We start from the raw sequence: 17,512 nt of genomic DNA, 5'->3' as shown, positions 1-17,512 counted from the left end.
ACTGGTTACCACTATTGGCTTTGGGCAAAGGACCAACACAGTCCACCAGAACCCTGCTGAAAGGTTAGTCAAAAGCAGGAATAGGCTGCCAAGGTGCAACCAGTACAACAAAGGTTCGGTTTACCCGTCCGCTGGCAAACGTGACATGATTTACAGTAAGCCACAACATTCTGTTTCAGACCAGGTCAGAATGCCTGCCAAACTACCATCGTGAGGTAGCCTCAGTATCTCTTGTCGAAGCGTAACTGGAACGACAATTTGAGATACACTGGGCCAATCGTCTTGCCCGAAGTGGCGCAAGAACTGTCAATAACTTAAGTCTACAGCAATTAGCTAGGTAAGAACAACTTTATATAAATGCCAAGAGTGTGCAAAGCTGTCATCAAGGCAAATGGTGGCTATTTGAAGAATCTCAAATCTCAAATATATTTTGATTTGTTTAACACTTTTTTGGTTACTACATGATTCCATACAGTTGAAATCGGAAGTTTACATACACCTTAGCCAAATACATTTAAACTCAGTTTTTCACAATTCCTGACATTTAATCCTAGTAAAAATTCCCTGTCTGAGGTCAGTTAGGATCACCACTTTATTTTCAGAATGTGAAATGTCAGAATAATAGTAGAGAGAATGATGTATTTCAGCTTTTATTTCTTTCATCACATTCCCAGTGGGTCAGAAGTTTACATACACTCAATTAGTATTTGGTAGCATTGCCTTTAAATTGTTTAACGGGTCAAATGTTTTGGGTAGCCTTCCCACAATAAGTTGGGTGAATTTTGGCCCATTCCTCCTGACAGAGCTGGTTTAACTGAGTCAGGTTTGTAGGCCTCCTTGCTCGCACACGCTTTTTCAGTTCTGCCCACAAATGTTCTATAGGATTGAGGTCAGGGCATTTTGATGGCCACTCCAATTCCTTGACTTTGTTGTCCTTAAGCCATTTTGCCACAACTTTGGAAGTATGCTTGGGGTCATTGTCCATGTGGAAGACCCATTTGCGACCAAGCTTTAACTTACTGACTGATGTCTTGAGATGTTGCTTCAATATATCCACATAATTCTCCTTCCTCATGATGCCATCTATTTTGTGAAGTGCACCAGTCCCTCCTGCAGCAAAGCACCCCCACATCATGATGCTGCCACCCCCGTGTTTCACGGTTGTGATGGAGTTCTTTGGCTTGCAAGCTACCTCCCCCTTTTCCTCCAAACATAACGATGGTCATTATGGCCAAACAGTTCTATTTTTGTTTCTCCAAAAAGTACGATCTTTGTCCCCATGTGCAGTTGCAAACCGTAATATGGCTTTTTTTATGGCGGTTTTGGAGCAGTGGCTTCTTCCTTGCTGAGCGGCCTTTCAGGTTATGTCGATATAGGACTCGTTCTACTGTGGATATAGATACTTTGTACCTGTTTCCTCCAGCATCTTCACAAGGTCCTTTGCTGTTGTTCTGGGATTGATTTGCACTTTTCGCACCAAAGTACGTTCATCTCTAGGAGACAGAACGGGTCTCCTTCCTGAGCGGTATGACGGCTGCGTGGTCCCATGGTGTTTATACTTGCGTACTATTGTTTGTACAGATGAACGTGGTACCTTCAGGCGTTTGGAAATTGCTCCCAAGGATGAACCAGACTTGTGGAGGTCTACAATTTTTTTTTGAGGTCTTGGCTGATTTCTTTTGATTTTCCCATGATGTCAAGCAAAGAGGCACTGAGTTTGAAGGTAGGCCTTGAAATACATCCACAGGTACACCTCCAATTGACTCAAATGGTGATAATTAGCCTATCAGAAGCTTCTAAAGCCATGACATAATTTCCTGGAATTTTCCAAGCTGTTTAAAGGCACAGTCAACTTAGTGTATGTAAACTTCTGTCCCACTGGAATTGTGATACAGTGAATTATAAGTGAAATAATCTGTCTGTAAACAATTGTTGGAAAAATTACTTGTGTCATGCACAAAGTAGATGTCCTAACCGACTTGCAAAAACTATAGTTTGTTAACAAGAACTTTGTGGAGTGGTTGAAAAACGAGTTTTAATGACTCCAACCTAAGTGTATGTAAACTTCCGACTTCAACTGTATGTGTTATTTCATCGTTTTGATGTCATCACTATTATTCTTAAATGAAAAAAAAAAAGTACAAAAAAAGTAGGTGTGTCCAAACTTTTGACTGGTACTGTATCTCAGCAAAAAGAGGGGAGAGGGAAACATCTTCACTCTGTTCTGCAATCAGCTGCTTCCTAGACATCGAAGTGTCAACTGTAGGGACCCTCTCTTCCTTCAGCGGTCCTACAAACTCACTTACCTTTAGGGTTTTCAAAGAAGAGGTCAACTCAGGAGGTTTAGCAAAATCAGGATCACCCATAAACGTCTCAGACAAATCGGCCATGGTGGGATCGGGAACATCCTCCTCCACACTAGACTTGCTCCCGTTGACTTTCTTAGATATAGCATGTGTAACGGCACACGCTGGGAACACTCTAGGGTACTTTTCTGATAACCCATCAGGTTCCTCTACTCTGTTTTCCTTACAAACAACAGGATTTGGCAGGACCTTCCCTCCAGCCAAATCGAATCCCAAAATGAATGAGACCTCCTTCACTGGTAGGCTAGGCCTCACTCCAACGACAACGGAACTAGAAATAAGATCAGACTCGAGTTCCACATTATACAAAGGAACTTCCATGCAACCCATCTCCACACCTTGTACTAACACACTGTAACCAGTTGCTGAAATGTCAGACAAAGGCAAAACACCCTCCAAAATGAAGGGCTGCCTCAGTGTCTCACAGTATCTTAAACGGCTGCTTAACAGCATCGCCACTCTGCAGACACGAACCCGTCTGAAACAAAGGGTTTATACACATCTGATCCAAAATCTTGTTTAGGAGATACTGTCACGATCGTTATACGGAGTAGACCAATGCGCAGCGTTAGTTGCAAACATATTTTATTTATATAATGAATGCACGAACAAAACAACAAAACGAAAACGTGACGTCCTCGGTCTAACACAACCGACACGGAAACAAACCAAACGGAACAAGATCACACAAACACTAAGGGAAACAGACTGTTTAAATATGGCTCCCAATCAGAGACAACCAGCAACAGCTGACACTCGTTGCCTCTGATTGGGAGCCACTCTGGCCAACACAGAAATACACAAACTAGAACTCCCACACAGAACATAAACACATATAATTTACACACCCTGGCTCAACATATAGAGTCCCCAGAACCAGGGTGTGACAGATACACCAGTCCCAACCAGAGACTTAATGGGCTGGAGTGCTCCCACAAGAATAACATTTTTTTCTCTCTCTCATTTTTCTGTTTCAACTTAGGACACTGAGAGACAACGTGTCCTTTCTCACGGCAGTAATGACAAACTGGCGGATACAAAAAAAAACAGTTTTCTGCCGATCTTTATCTTTGGGCACTGTAGAAATGGACTGAAACCTCGCAGTAGGATGTGACTTCTCTGGATTGCTTTTTGCGTAAGGATAACTACTTGGTGCTTTATTTGTGAAGGTAGTTTTATGTGTCAACACAAACTCATCTACAAGAACTGCAGCTTTCTCAAGAGTGAGATCCTTGTGCTCATAAATATTAAATAGCAACCCTTTCGTTAAGGCAATTCTTGAACTGCTCGAGAAGTATGAGAATCTTTAAATCCTCAAGGTCCTTGACCTCTTGAGAACCACACCACCAATCAAAAATACATGCTTGTTCCCTTGCAAACTCAACATGGTTTTGTGATTCTGTCTTTCGTAATTTACGGAACTGTTGTCTGTATGCCTCTGGGACCAGCTCGTAAGCCTGAAGGATAGCAGCTTTAACAGTGTCATAGTCTGAACTCTGGTCAAGAGATAAGGCGGCATACACTTTCTGAGCTTATCCCACAAGAACACTTTGGAGGAACAGTGACCAAATATATTGCGGCCATCTATCTCCCTTTGTCGCGCTTCCAGCTCCATCTCTTTTAATCGAATGACATGCACACGTTCTTCTTATTCTTGTCTGGCTGCACGCTATTGTTGTTTGGCTACACACTCAGCTTGTCTTTCCCTGTGCTCAAACTCAAATTTCTGTTGTTCCAACCTCTATTCACATTCTCTTTCCTTCTGCTCGAGCTCTAAGTTCTGTTGTTCAAGCTCTAATTTCTGTTGCCCCAACTTTGCCTTTAGTTCTAACTCCCACAGTTGCACGTCTATGGGACTCACCCCACTACCCGTAGTACCTTTTTCATCAGCCTCTCTCTCCGAGAGGAATACCTCCTCCACCAAAACAGTATCGATCAACTCTTTGACCACTGCTTTCAGATCGCCAGATGCCACCTTGATGTCATAATGCTTTGCAATGATGAGGAGATTCGCCTTAGTACATTTATCTAGCATCTCCCATGTAGGGTTTTCCACAAATGCTTCCAACTTAAAGTCCATGGCTTTATTTTTATTAGCCTGTGTGTTTATGCAACTTTCAAAATGATTCCACCAATCTTGTAACCCCTCAAGGTGCATGTCAGTGACAGAAATGCTACCACAAAAGTGTATTTTGAACACTCAAATATTTGGGCACAGCAGAGCTTCAGAGTAGGTGACTAGAGCGACTACCATACTCATGGGAAATAAAATCCCGGACGAGCCCCCATTACGTTCCACAGCTAGAAAACCAAAAATGTCGCTCAAACAGAAGGGGGAACTAACAAAGAGTCACTGACCAACAACTAAAACGAAACAGGTGGGGTTTAGGAGGGGTTCTGAAAAACACTCATGGGGGTGTCCACTGAAAGTTGACTAGCAACAACAACTGGAACCTAAAAGACACCCACCATGAGCGCCCACTAAATTTTCCCAAAAAGAGGTAAACAAAAGAAAAACCCACACCAAACATAAAGACAGGAAGCAAACCAAAAAGGTGGTGCAAATGAAATCAGGGAAATCAGATAAAGGATTGTTTGTCTCGAAATCAAAATAGGGCGTGCCAACTAAAGACGTTAATCCGCATCTATTAAGATAACTGGAGCACTGGGCCAGCCACTCTTAAATAGCACCTGGGCCAGCACAGGTGAAACACCTTCCCACCTTTCCACTAAAGTCCAACCTCAAAACATAAATGAAAAAACCAAAGCCTGTAACAGTAATAACATGATTAAAGTAATTTTCTCGGATTAATTGGTACCTTAACAATTATCAGTAGAATATATATTTAAGTTATCTAATAAATAAAAATAGTAGGCTACGTTATAACATTAACTGAGTGTTTTGTCTTAGAAAGCGAATGTCTACTACTGTATGTGGATGTCTCTAGTCTGTGCTACACTACCTTATGGGAGCAGGGCTGACTTTCTCTGTTCCTCAGTGGGACACACCTGCAGGGCTCAAGCAGGCCAACGACAGAGGCCGTCATTACATGTAAATGGCCGTCTTTAGCCGCCCCTTGCCTCCCTCTCTCTCTTTTATTCACCTTATTCTCTTACACGTCTCAAAATGGTTGTTTGTGCAACTTGCGCGACTCTGATTATGCCCTTTGAGATTAGGCAAATGGCTGTCATGTAATTAGCCCGTTATTAGCCCGTTAACTGTATTGAGAAAGGTAACCATGCCCTGGCTTGTTAGTGTGGCAATTAACGATTAACACACACATAGTGTGCTAAAGTTAACACACACACGCACACACACATATGCACGCACACACACACCTTGTAAGTTATCCTCTCCTTCAGTTGTTTCTCTCTCCTCATCTGTGCCAGGTAGCCCTCAGAGCTGCTTCTCTGCATGGAGGTGAATCTCTGTGCAGCTCTGTCACGGCCTAGCTCAGGGTCTCCCATTGTTGTTTTACCTATAGGGGGCAGCACTGTGTAGGAGCCGGAGGAGTGTTGTGTCTGGGCGGTGTAAGTAGACCTGTGACTATCCTCATCATCATACTGCAGGACACTGTGGTTTTCACGCTGCCATGGGGCGTTCTCCTGGTGCCAGAGGTGCAGTGGTTCTCTGCTGCCCTGGCAGAGAGGGGGCATCCCTGGGAAGCCCTGCCTGCAGCGAGAGCCCCAACCTGGGCTCGGTGGAGACACAGCAGCCTGTGGAACCAAAGCCAGCTGTAATAAACCGTCTTGGGGAGAGGGGTGAGGGCTTGGGTGGGAGTAAGGGTTGACGAGGATGGCGTTCCTAAGCGGTATGTTGACGTTAGGCCTATACCCGTCTATAGACTGTGGCTTCCTTTGGGGGCTGGGGCCACTACAGGGCAAGGTTATGGTGAGAACGGCGTCCTGGTGATTGCGGTGCATGAAAGGGAGGAGCTCGGACGAGGTGTTGAGGTTGATGTTGGGGTGGACGGTGGGGGACTGTGTTAAGGGGATGCGTTGGGGCTGGTGTGGCCAGGTATCCAGTGTGCTAGACTGGGAATCTGTGTCACTGAGTGCCTGGAGGTGGGGTGAGTGCTGGGGTTGGTGGTGGTGGTGGGGGTGGGGGTGGGAGTGAGCCTGGGTCATGGCTGCAGTTCTGGGGGTGTCGGTGGGGGGGCTCAGGTAGCAGTCTCTTGGCCTGGCTTTGACCCCCTGAGCCGGGAGTCTCTTCTCACTGGGGGGTTTGGGGTTCGCTCTCTGCTGAGCTTGCTTTTCTTTGGAGATCTGAGTTACCTGTGAGAAGACGTTGGAAATAACGGAACTCACATTTGGAATAACATCACAGCAACCAATAGGCTAACAGCAATATGATCAGCTCAACAACGACAATAAGGAACAAAAGATACAAGTTCAATATCAATGATGTAGGAAATGGAGGTCAAACAAGTTGTGAAAATCAGGACTTCCTGCATTGGTTAAAATATGCTAACGCTTGATTGATGAGTCCCATGTAATACATCTAACAAGGACCCTATTTGACCAAGGAAAATAGGGAAATAATCAAATATTTTAAGAACCAGGAGGACGCCAACGTACTGGAAATGTTCTTTCATTAACAAGATATCATATGAAATAAGCTTTGGAAAAATACATCAGAATGTACTTCCCATGATTGAGACACCATGAACACCAAAAAATACACTTAAAATGTTTTTTATAAAACATAAAACTCTCAATTTGTGAACAACATAAGAGTGGTATCATCTGTTCCTTAACTCAACGTATCAGTGGGACAATGGCTGGAAGATTTTACCCAAAATACGGAAGAAATACCCCTCTTTCCCTATGTAACTGATGCTTTGTGGCTTTTGTCATGGCCATAGAGGGCCTTTCATGTAATGTTGGAGATCCTGGTAGCATGGCTTTCCCAAATTATTCTGCCGGGCTCCGAGGCTGTGTGCCTCAGCATCTAATGCCTCTGATTTAGCAAACACCAATTTTCCCTCATTCTAATGGGAAAATATTTACACTCCTCTCCTCTGCCAAGGCATTAGGGTGACCGCTCAAGTGCTCAAAATAATGATGTTTCTCCATTCCCCTCGCTTTTTCCCGCCTGTAGAGGCTCCGTTTCAGGACAGTTTTTGGGCTAAGGCCCTATTGTGCCTCGACAACCCTTTCAGACGTAGATTGGGTCTGTTGCGGGGGTAAAATGAAAATCCCAGGTGACAGTAGTGAACCCACTGTGCGGGTATTTTCATATTGAGCAGAAAGCCCCTCGCTGGCAGTTATGCGTTATAAGGCAATCGGGTGTTGTGGTAAGCAACCCTTACCAAAAACACACACAGGAGAAAGTGAATGAGATCATAACATGAAAAGGAGTGGAGAGAGTCCCACCTTGAGTTGCTGGGTTTTTTGGAGCCACCTCAGCTCCGGGTCTGATATGTCCCCTTGGCTTTCCTCCTCCTGGTTCCCACCAATGGTAATCTCCTCTGTAGTATCGGAAACCTTTGGATAGAAAAAGAGAAAACATACAAATAAAGGAGAGTGGAGCAAAAAGTGTCATTCAAAATGAAATAGCCGCTCATGGAACAGATTGAAAGACATAAGGTAAATGTTGCTAAAAGCTGAGTCTGCTGTCTAACCCTTGTATGAATAGCCTACATGGTTTGCATGAGAGCAAAGCAAATTGGAGGTAAATATTTCATGGCACGATTAACTGCGAGTTAAACAATGACAGTCCAGTCAGGTGCACAATACTAAAAACTGCCCAATATATACCTTATTTTCAGTCAAAATAAAAAAACTATTTTGAGAGGAGGCATTTTGAGTACACTAAACTGCAAGCTTAAAATGTGTTACAAGAATACTGGACAAAAAGATAGTACTGATGTTTCCCCTAACCACCAAACCCACTCTGTCTGTCAAATCTGTAGCATAGGCGTAACCTATATTTTTTCAAGTAGCCTGCACAACAATCAATTCCCTCACGTTTTGGCCTAAGCTTCCACAAACCCTCACATCCATTCTCTTTCATTTTGTCCTGTAATGCACCGTTTTTAAGAGAGAAATGTATTCAGCTAATGTCATAATGAAAATCATTTAGTTAACTTGGGGCCCTCACTATGCGTCCCGAGGACAATCTGAGAGGATCGATGGTATTGACAGGCTGAGGAGTTCCTCATTAAATGCCACTAATTCTGGGAGAGTGAATATTGGCGAAGGTCAGAGAGAGTGAGTGGATGGAGTTGTAATATATCCATCAATAAGTGCGGTGTCAAAATGTTCTGTCTATCCGCTGAAAGGCCAGGTATGCGGGGAGCTGGGCTGATAACCCGATGCAGTGTCCTCTCTATCTGGGCAAGAAGGCACACAGATGATAGCTAAGCGGCGGCAAAAGCAGAGCTGGTGTTGCAATAAAAAGCAAATGAAAGAAGTAACTGAATGATATGCTATTTTGGTCTGAAGACTGACATTTTAGAATTACTATCATTGTGGGATTTGGTGCAGAATACATGTGATGTTATGGCCTATTCTATATTAGAAATACGTTTTATGAGTAGTAGCCTAACTTCTCAATGTGAAACTAGGGAAAACTACGCCTATATTGTATCATTTCCATTTCAATGTCAGAAAAACAGTTATGTTTAAATACTGAAGTTTGAGGGGTGGTTTTGTAACTAAGTTAGGTGTTGATTATTTGGCACATATAACTCAAGGTGATCCTGACAGTGTCCAGATCATATCTTTAGGAATTAGAATACTAGAATGGACATGAACCTTCTTATGATGGGATAAAGGTCAGCCATTCTGGTCAGGTAGTTGGTCAACCATGGTTTGCCAGTGCTGTGATAGGTGAATGTGTAAAATAATGAATTTCAAGAATTTATCTGCACTGCATGTTTGTTAGCTACCTAGCCAGCCAGTTTTAGAGGAATGATTCCATACATTTTCCTAATTAACTGCCAATATGCCAACATTCCATTCAAATAATGCAGTTACTCCACAGCCATACACTGGCTGACATCAGTTGATGATAGGACGACAAGTTGTAAATGCAACAAGTACTGATATTGTATCATATAATAGCACTTACATATTTAAAATAAAACAGAAATTGAGATATTTATGGCCTCTTTACATATATTTTAGAGGCTATTTATACAGACAATTGGTGTAAAATTCGTATAAACTATTTATAATTATATGACAATACTTTAGGTTGACAATAATTCTATTACACACTTTCTGATATATCACACCTTACTTTTATTTTACTGCATAAATTAAAATCAAGATGATGCCTCTACTGCCATTCATTCCAATTAGACTGGTTTGGATTTCTCCCTGACCAATATGGCAGCCATTTTCACACCATTCTGGAACTTTAAGGAATGATGACATAGTCCCTCTAGTAATTGAATAGGCTGTCTGATGGTCCAGGTGTTGTCCTGTGTGTCCCCAAGCCTGACACTGGTGGAGCAGCAGCTGTTTTGTGTGTAGATCAGTAACAGGTGTCAATGACTCCACCAATGACAGCATCCACCCACCCACCCACCTCTCAATCCCCAGCTCTCCCATGGCAAGACAGGGCCACAACCTCTGCCTGTGCCCCCTGACACTGCCTTTTGTCACCCATTATAAAAATCCCAATCAATTGGAGCCAAATGATCTAAGCCAAATTGCATTTTGAGCATTGTAAGCTGTGTAATATCTATTCTGCTAAATTGGGGCCCGTAATTGCCCTCCTCTTGGCGAGACGAGCCACAACAAAGTCCAGGCAATTGGGCATGCCATTTTACCTTGAGCCGCCCAGGAAACATCAGTTTTTGCAATGAAGACTTCAAAGGGCCGCAGATCTTGGATTGCTATTTGGCTGCTATTGTGGCCAGGCCCAGGCAATCTTGATTAGGTGTTTACACTGAGGTAGGCTACACTGTGGCCGAGAGCCCCCGGGAAGCTTTGGTCTAAAACTATTAAGAGATTGTACATTATGTCCCATGGCTTTGAAGTGAGGGCCTGAGAGACAGGCGAGGGACTCAGCGGGCTGAGTGCAATAGCTGAAGATTGCTGCTGCTACTTCTGTCTTTATCAAAGGGGACCACTGCTGGAGCCCATCGTTGCTCCTGACACTCGCCAGCTACAAAGTTGCCGCATTACAAGATTGTGTACATTTAATAACGCTGCTAATTATCGGAAGTTGGTTTCAGACAGTCTTGTCTGCCAAAAACCAAATGGGGCCTTTTAACGAGAGCATAAGGAGCTTGGTTAGCTGGGCATGGTTAGCTGGGCTTGGTTAGCTGGCCATAATGATGGAGGTGAAACTGATGCGATTTGTCTAGGGAATTGGCCTCTTTTGAAGGACATTGTGGAGAAAGAGAAGGAAACGCACAATGTGGAGCAGAAGTATCCAAACCGAAAATCATATTAGAAAATAATGAGTAGGCCTGGTAATCATTATATAATGACTTTTGCTTGTTCTGCTGTTTGAAGATTGCGCCTCCTTCTGCGCCGATAGGTTATCCTTATACAAATTATACAACAACTAAACCTTATACAAATGTTCTAAGAATGTTGGACTGCTTCATTTCATAGTGCTGGGTTGCATTGAGGAGGCAGTAACACAAACAAGCCTGATCATTCTCAAACAAATGCACTAAAATACATTTTTGCCTACACTGCATGCAAATTGGTGACCGGAATCTTTATCCACAATGTCACCCCTCGAGTAAAATATGTTGTGTTGTTAGTAGTAGTAGCAATGGGAAAATAACACGCTAAGTCAGACTGGAAAAACAGACGGTTTAGGGGAGGGAGAAGGCCTGGCTCTGTTTACGTGCCACAACGCTAACGGCTCTTGACTATGCTAATCTGGATGATACAAGACATTGTGACAGGCCTAGGGGCTCAGATGAGTAGATGGTAGATGGGGGGAAAGGGTTTAGTGATATAGCTACCAGAGAAGCATACAGTGTACCCCAGAGCACAGAGGGAGCAGGCTACCGTCCTCAGCCAATTATGCGCCTGTGCCAGGTGCAGGGGGATATCTAAGAGGCTATTGGTAACCATGCCTCTCTGATGTTCTTAATAGCTACTGTTGTACAGATCAACTCATAATAAGTACTAGATAGGCTGACATGGCTCCCTTTCCCTTTTTCGGAGTGGATAGCAATTGAAAACGGCATTGCTCCTGCCAAATTCATTTTCCAGACTGGGTTAGAGACTGCTGCTGCATATTCTTTCCATGTGAGTCGACAATGAAATTAGATATTCATATCTTGGATGATAAAAATGGATGGGCATCAGTCTGGTTAGATAGAAAAATGTAGCCTATTACTTTCTTTTATTTAAAAAGATAAAAGGAGGAACTTGGAAGACATTATGTAAAAATATTATGATTATGGAAAGGTAGCCTATAATTTGGCTCATATTTGCCATTAAGAGGATTCAAATGATAACATAAATTTGAAGCTGAACATTTAGACTAGCAACATGTTTAATATATAGGAACACAATTGATACGTTTAGAGAAGGCTTTTGCCTAGAAATCAGACAATCCTCACATCAGAAGAGTGTGAATACTAAGGTGTCTGTGTTGGATCATGTAATGTTAAGACACTGTCTAGCCTTTATTTCAACAGCCAATTGTTGTTGTTGCCTAAACGAAAGTCTGCTTTCTCATATACAGTGCCTTGCAAAAGTATTCATACCCCTTGGATTTCTTCACATTATATTGTGTTACAAAGTGGAATTAAATGGATTTAATTGTATTGTTGTCAACAATCTACACAAAATACTCTGTAATGTCAAAGTGGAAGATTTAATTAAAAATGTTTAAGATGAATAGAAATTAAATAACTAAAATATAGTCGTTGCATAAGTATTCAGTTCCCTGAGTCAATAAATGTTAGAAACACCTTTGGCAGCGATTACAGCTGTGAGTCTTCTTGGGTAAGTCTCTAAGAGCTTTACCTGGATTGTGCAATATTAGCCCATTATTCTTTTCATAATTCTTCAAGCTCTGTCAAGATGTTGGGGATCATGGCTAGACAGCAATTTTCAAGTCTTGCCATAGATTTTGAAGCAGATTTAAGTCAAAATTGTAACTTGGCCAGTCAGGAACATTCACTGTCTTCTTGGTAAGCAACTCCAGTGTAGATTTGGCCTTGTGTTGTAGGTTATTGTCCTGCTGAAAGGTGAATTCCTCTCCCAGTGTCTGGTGTAAAGCAGGTTTTTCTCTAGGATTTTGCCTGTGCTTAGCTCCATCCCATTTATTTTTATCCTAAAAAACTCCCTAGTATTTGCCGACGTCAAGCATACCCATGCCATGATGCAGCCACCACCATGCTTAAAAATAAGGAGGCAGTTACTCAGTGATGTGTTGTGTTGGATTTGCCCCAAACATAAGGCTTTGTATTTAGACCAAAAAGTATATTCCTTTGCCGTGTTTTCTTTTCTTCAGTATTACTTTAATGCCTTGTTGCATACAATATGCATGTTGTTTTGAAATATTTTTATTCTGTATATTTTTAATTCACTCTGTCATTAAAAAAATTGTTGTTGATCTATCCTCAGTTCTCTCCCATCACAGCCACTGAACTCTGTAACTGTTTTAAAATCACCAATGGCCTCATGTTAACATCCCTGAGCAGTTTCATTCCTGTCCTGCAGCTCAGTTTAGAAGGACGACTGTATCTTTGATGTGTCTGAGTGGTTTAATGCATAATCCACATCATAATTATTAACTTGACCATGCTTAAAGAGATATTTAATGTCTGATTTGTTATTGTTACCCATCTACCAATCACTGCCCTTCTTTATCTGTAATTGAAATTCAATACTTGACTGAGGGAAGTTATAGATATTGTATGTTTGGGGGACAGAGGAATCATGTCAACGGCTATTATTTCACACAGAGTGAGTCTATGTAACTTATTATGTGATTTGTTAAGCCACATTTTACTCCTGAACTAATTTAGGTTTGCCTGAACAAAGGGGCGGAATACTTTTTTTTTTACTTATCTAATATGAATTCATCTAGATTCGGTGCCTCCAGTGACGCTATCTCTTTCATTGTTACCCAACGCTTAGGGTTACCTGAACTGTACTCATATCCTTCCATATCCTTTTCTGTACATAATGCTCTGAATCTTTTCTACAACGCCCGGAGAACTGCCCCCTTTATTCTATGTACCCAACGCACTAGAAGACCAGTTCTTAAAGCCTTTAGTCGTATCCTTATTCTAGTCCTCCTCTGTTCCTCTGGTGATGTAGAGGCTAACCCAGGCCCTGCAGCCCCCAGTATCACTCCTACTCCCCAGGAGCTATCATTTGTTGACTTCTGTAACCGTAAAAGTCTTGGTTTTCTGCACGTAAATATCAGAAGCCTCCTTCCTAAGTTTGAGTTATTCACTGCGTTAGCACACTCCGCCAACCCTGATGTTCTAGCAGTGTCTGAATCCTGGCTTAGGAAGGCCACCAAAATTCTGAAATTTCCATCCCCAACTATAACATTTTCCGTCTAGATAGAACTGCCAAAGGGGGTGGAGTTGCAATCTACTGTAGAGATAGCCTGCAGAGCTCTATCATACTATCCAGGTCTGTGCCCAAACAGTTTGAGCTTCTACTTCTAAAAATCCACCTTTCCAGAAATAAATCTCTCACTGTTGCCGCTTGCTACAGACCCCCCTCAGCCCCCAGCTGTGCCCTGGACACCACATGTGAATTGATTGCCCCCCATCTATCCTCAGAGTTCGTACTGCTTGGTGACCTAAATTGGGATATGCTTAACACCCCGGCCATCCTACAATCTAAACTAGATGCCCTCAATCTCACACAAATTATCAACGAACCTACCAGGTACAACCCTAAATCCGTAAACATGGGTACCCTCATAGATATCATCCTGACTAACTTACCCTCTAAATACACCTCCGCTGTCTTCAACCAGGATCTCAGCGATCACTGCCTTATTGCCTGCGTCCGTAACGGGTCCGCGGTCAAACGACCACCCCTCATCACTGTCAAACGCTCCCAAAAACACTTCAGCGAGCAGGCCTTCCTAATTGACCTGGCCCAGGTATCCTGGATGGATATAGATCTCATTCCGTCAGTAGAGGATGCCTGGTTGTTCTTTAAAAGTAATTTCCTCTCAATCTTAAATAAACATGCCCCATTCAAAAAATACAGAACTAAGAACAGATATAGCCCCTGGTTCTCCTCAGACTTGACTGCCCTTGACCAGCACAAAAACATCCTGTGGCGTACTGCATTAGCATCAAATAGCCCCCCGCGATATGCAACTTTTCAGGGAAGTTAGGAACCAATATACACAAGCAGTTAGGAAAGCAAAGGCTAACTTTTTCAAACAGAAATTTGCATCCTGTAGCACTAACTCCAAAAAGTTTTGGGACACTGTAAAGTCCATGGAAAATAAGAGCACTTCCTCCCAGCTGCCCACTGCACTGAGGCTAGGAAACACTATCACCACCGATAAATTTACAATAATCGAGAATTTCAACAAGCATTTTGCTACGGCTGGCCATGCTTTCCACCTGGCTACCACTACCCCGGCCACCAGCTCTGCACCCTCCGCTGCAACTTGCCCATGCACCCCCCGCTTCTCCTTCACACAAATCCAGACAGCTGATGTTCTGAAAGAGCTGCAAAATCTGGACCCCTACAAATCATCTGGGCTAGACAATCTGGACCCTTTCTTTCTAAAACTAGCCGCCGAAATTGTCGCAACCCCTATTAATAGCCTGTTCAACCTCTCTTTCGTAACGTCTGAGATCCCCAGAGATTGGAAAGCTGCCGCGGTCATCCCCCTCTTCAAAGGGGGTGACACTCTAGATCCAAACTGTTACAGACCCATATCCATCCTGCCCTGCCTTTCAAAAAGTTTTTGAAAGCCAAGTCAACAAACAGATCACCGACCATTTCGAATCCCACCGTACCTTCTCCGCTATGCAATCCGGTTTCCGAGCTGGTCATGGGTGCACTTCAGCCACGCTCAAGGTCCTAAACGATATTATAACCGCGATCGATAATAGACAGTACTGTGCAGCCGTTTTCATTGACCTGGCCAAGGCATTCGACTCTGTCAACCACCGCATTCTTATTGGCAGACTAAATAGCCTTGGTTTCTCAAATGACTGCCTCGCCTGGTTCACCAACTACTTCTCAGGTAGAGTTCAATGTGTCAAATCGGAGGGCCTGTTGTCTGGACCTATGGCAGTCTCTATGGGGGTGCCACAGGGTTCAATTCTTGGGCCGACTCTTTTCTCTGTGTATATCAATGACGTCGCTCTTGCTGCTGGTGACTCTCAGATCCACCTCTAATCAGACGACACCATTTTGTATACATCTGGCCCTTCATTGGACACTGTGTTAACAAACCTCCAAACGAGCTTCAATGCCATACAACACTCCTTCAGTAGCCTCCAACTGCTCTTAAACACTAGTAAAACTAAATGCATGCTCTTCAACCGAACGCTGCTTGCACCCGCCCACCCGACTAGAATCACTACTCTCGACGGGTCTGACCTAGAGTATGTGGACAACTACAAATATCTAGGTGTCTGGTTAGACTGTAAACTCTCCTTCCAGACTCACATTAAGAATCTCCAATCCAAAGTTAAATCTAGAATCGGTTTCCTATTTCGCAACAAAGCCTCCTTCACTCATGCTGCCAAACATGCCCTCGTAAAACTGACTATCCTACCGATCCTTGACTTCGGCGATGTCATTTACAAAATAGCCTCCAACACTCTACTCAGCAAATTGGATGTAGTCTATCACAGTGCCATCCGTTTTGTCTCCAAAGCCCCATATAATACCCACCACTGTGACCTGTACGCTCTTGTTGGCTGGTCCTCACTACATATTCGTCGCCAAACCCACTGGCTCCAGGCCATCTATAAATCACTGCTAGGCAAATCCCCGCCTTATCTTAGCTCATTGGTCACCATAGCAACACCCACCCGTAGTCTGCGCTCCAGCAGGTATATCTCACTGGTCATCCCCAAAGCCAACACCTCCTTTGGCCACAATTCCTTCCAGTTCTCTGCTGCCAATGACTGGAACAAATTGCAAAAATCTCTGAAGCTGGAGACACTTATCTCCCTCACTAACTTTAAGCATCAGTTGTCAGAGCACCTTACCGATCACTGCACCTGTACACAGCCCATCTGAAATTAGCCCGCCCAACTACCTCATCCCTATATTGTTATTTATTTTGCTAATTTGTACCCCAGTATCTCTATTTGCACATCATCTATTGCACATCTATCATTCCAGTGTTAATACTAATTGTAATTATTTTGCACTATAGCCTATTTATTGCCTTACCTCCATAACTTGCTACATTTGCACACACTGTATATATATGTATTTCTGTTGTATTTTTGACTTTGTTTTGTTTTACCCCATATGTAACTCTGTGTTGTTGTTTTTATCGCACTGCTTTGCTTTATCTTGGCCAGGTCGCAGTTGTAAATGAGAACTTGTTCTCAACTGGTTTACCTGGTTAAATAAAGGTGAAATAAAAAATAATAATAAAATATTGTTTTTAGTATTTTTCTTCCCCTTTGACATTACAGTATTTTGAGTCGATTTTTGACCAAAAAAATTACAATTAAATCAGTTTTAATCCCACTTTGTAAACCAATAAAATTTGAAGAAATCCAAGGGGTATGAATAATTTTGCAAGGCACTGTAAATGTTTTATGCATTTGAAAAGCAGCTAAAAAAAATATTTCACATACCCTTATTTATTTAAGTGAGGTGCTATAGAACTACTCTGTAATACTTCTAACGGAATATCAGTGGTCAATGTAAAGCCTTCGTCTGCATCGTAAATGCCAATCTCAGTGTAATAAAACAAAAGTGTATGGACATTAACAAGACTGAATATTGACCCAGCACATGTAAATCACCTCTCTCCAGAGACGCTGGGCAGAATTTAAAGTCAGTATTATGGTATTACAAACCACATCACAGGCAGCATCATAGGTATCAAATACCAGCATACTAAAGTTTAACTCAATGAATACAATTTAAAAGACCAAGACAGCCCTCTCCCATACCATATACGCCTAACCCCAAGAATAAAAAAAAAACTAAAAAGTGTCCAGCCCATATGTACAATTCCACAGTAAAAATGCCTT

General features: G+C 42.7%; 1 protein-coding gene across 3 annotated transcripts in view; it reads right to left on the bottom strand.

Moving 5' to 3' along the window:
• jhy (junctional cadherin complex regulator) overlaps positions 1–17,512 on the bottom strand; it is a 51,017-nt gene that overhangs the window by 9,038 nt on the left and 24,467 nt on the right. For 2 of the 3 annotated variants that reach the window (XM_045224343.1, XM_045224344.1), the window contains exons 4-5: positions 7,743–7,853; positions 5,706–6,641 (exon numbers count right to left, since the gene is read on the bottom strand). In XM_045224343.1, coding sequence (XP_045080278.1) covers positions 5,706–6,641; positions 7,743–7,853 — 1,047 coding nt within the window. The remainder of the gene's footprint in view (positions 1–5,705; positions 6,642–7,742; positions 7,854–17,512) is intronic. The other variant, XM_041893782.1, reaches the window with a different exon arrangement.

Source organism: Coregonus clupeaformis, chromosome 13 (assembly GCF_020615455.1).
Source record: "Coregonus clupeaformis isolate EN_2021a chromosome 13, ASM2061545v1, whole genome shotgun sequence".
NCBI lineage: Eukaryota > Metazoa > Chordata > Actinopteri > Salmoniformes > Salmonidae > Coregonus > Coregonus clupeaformis.
This window is presented reverse-complemented; position numbering and strand designations above follow the sequence as displayed.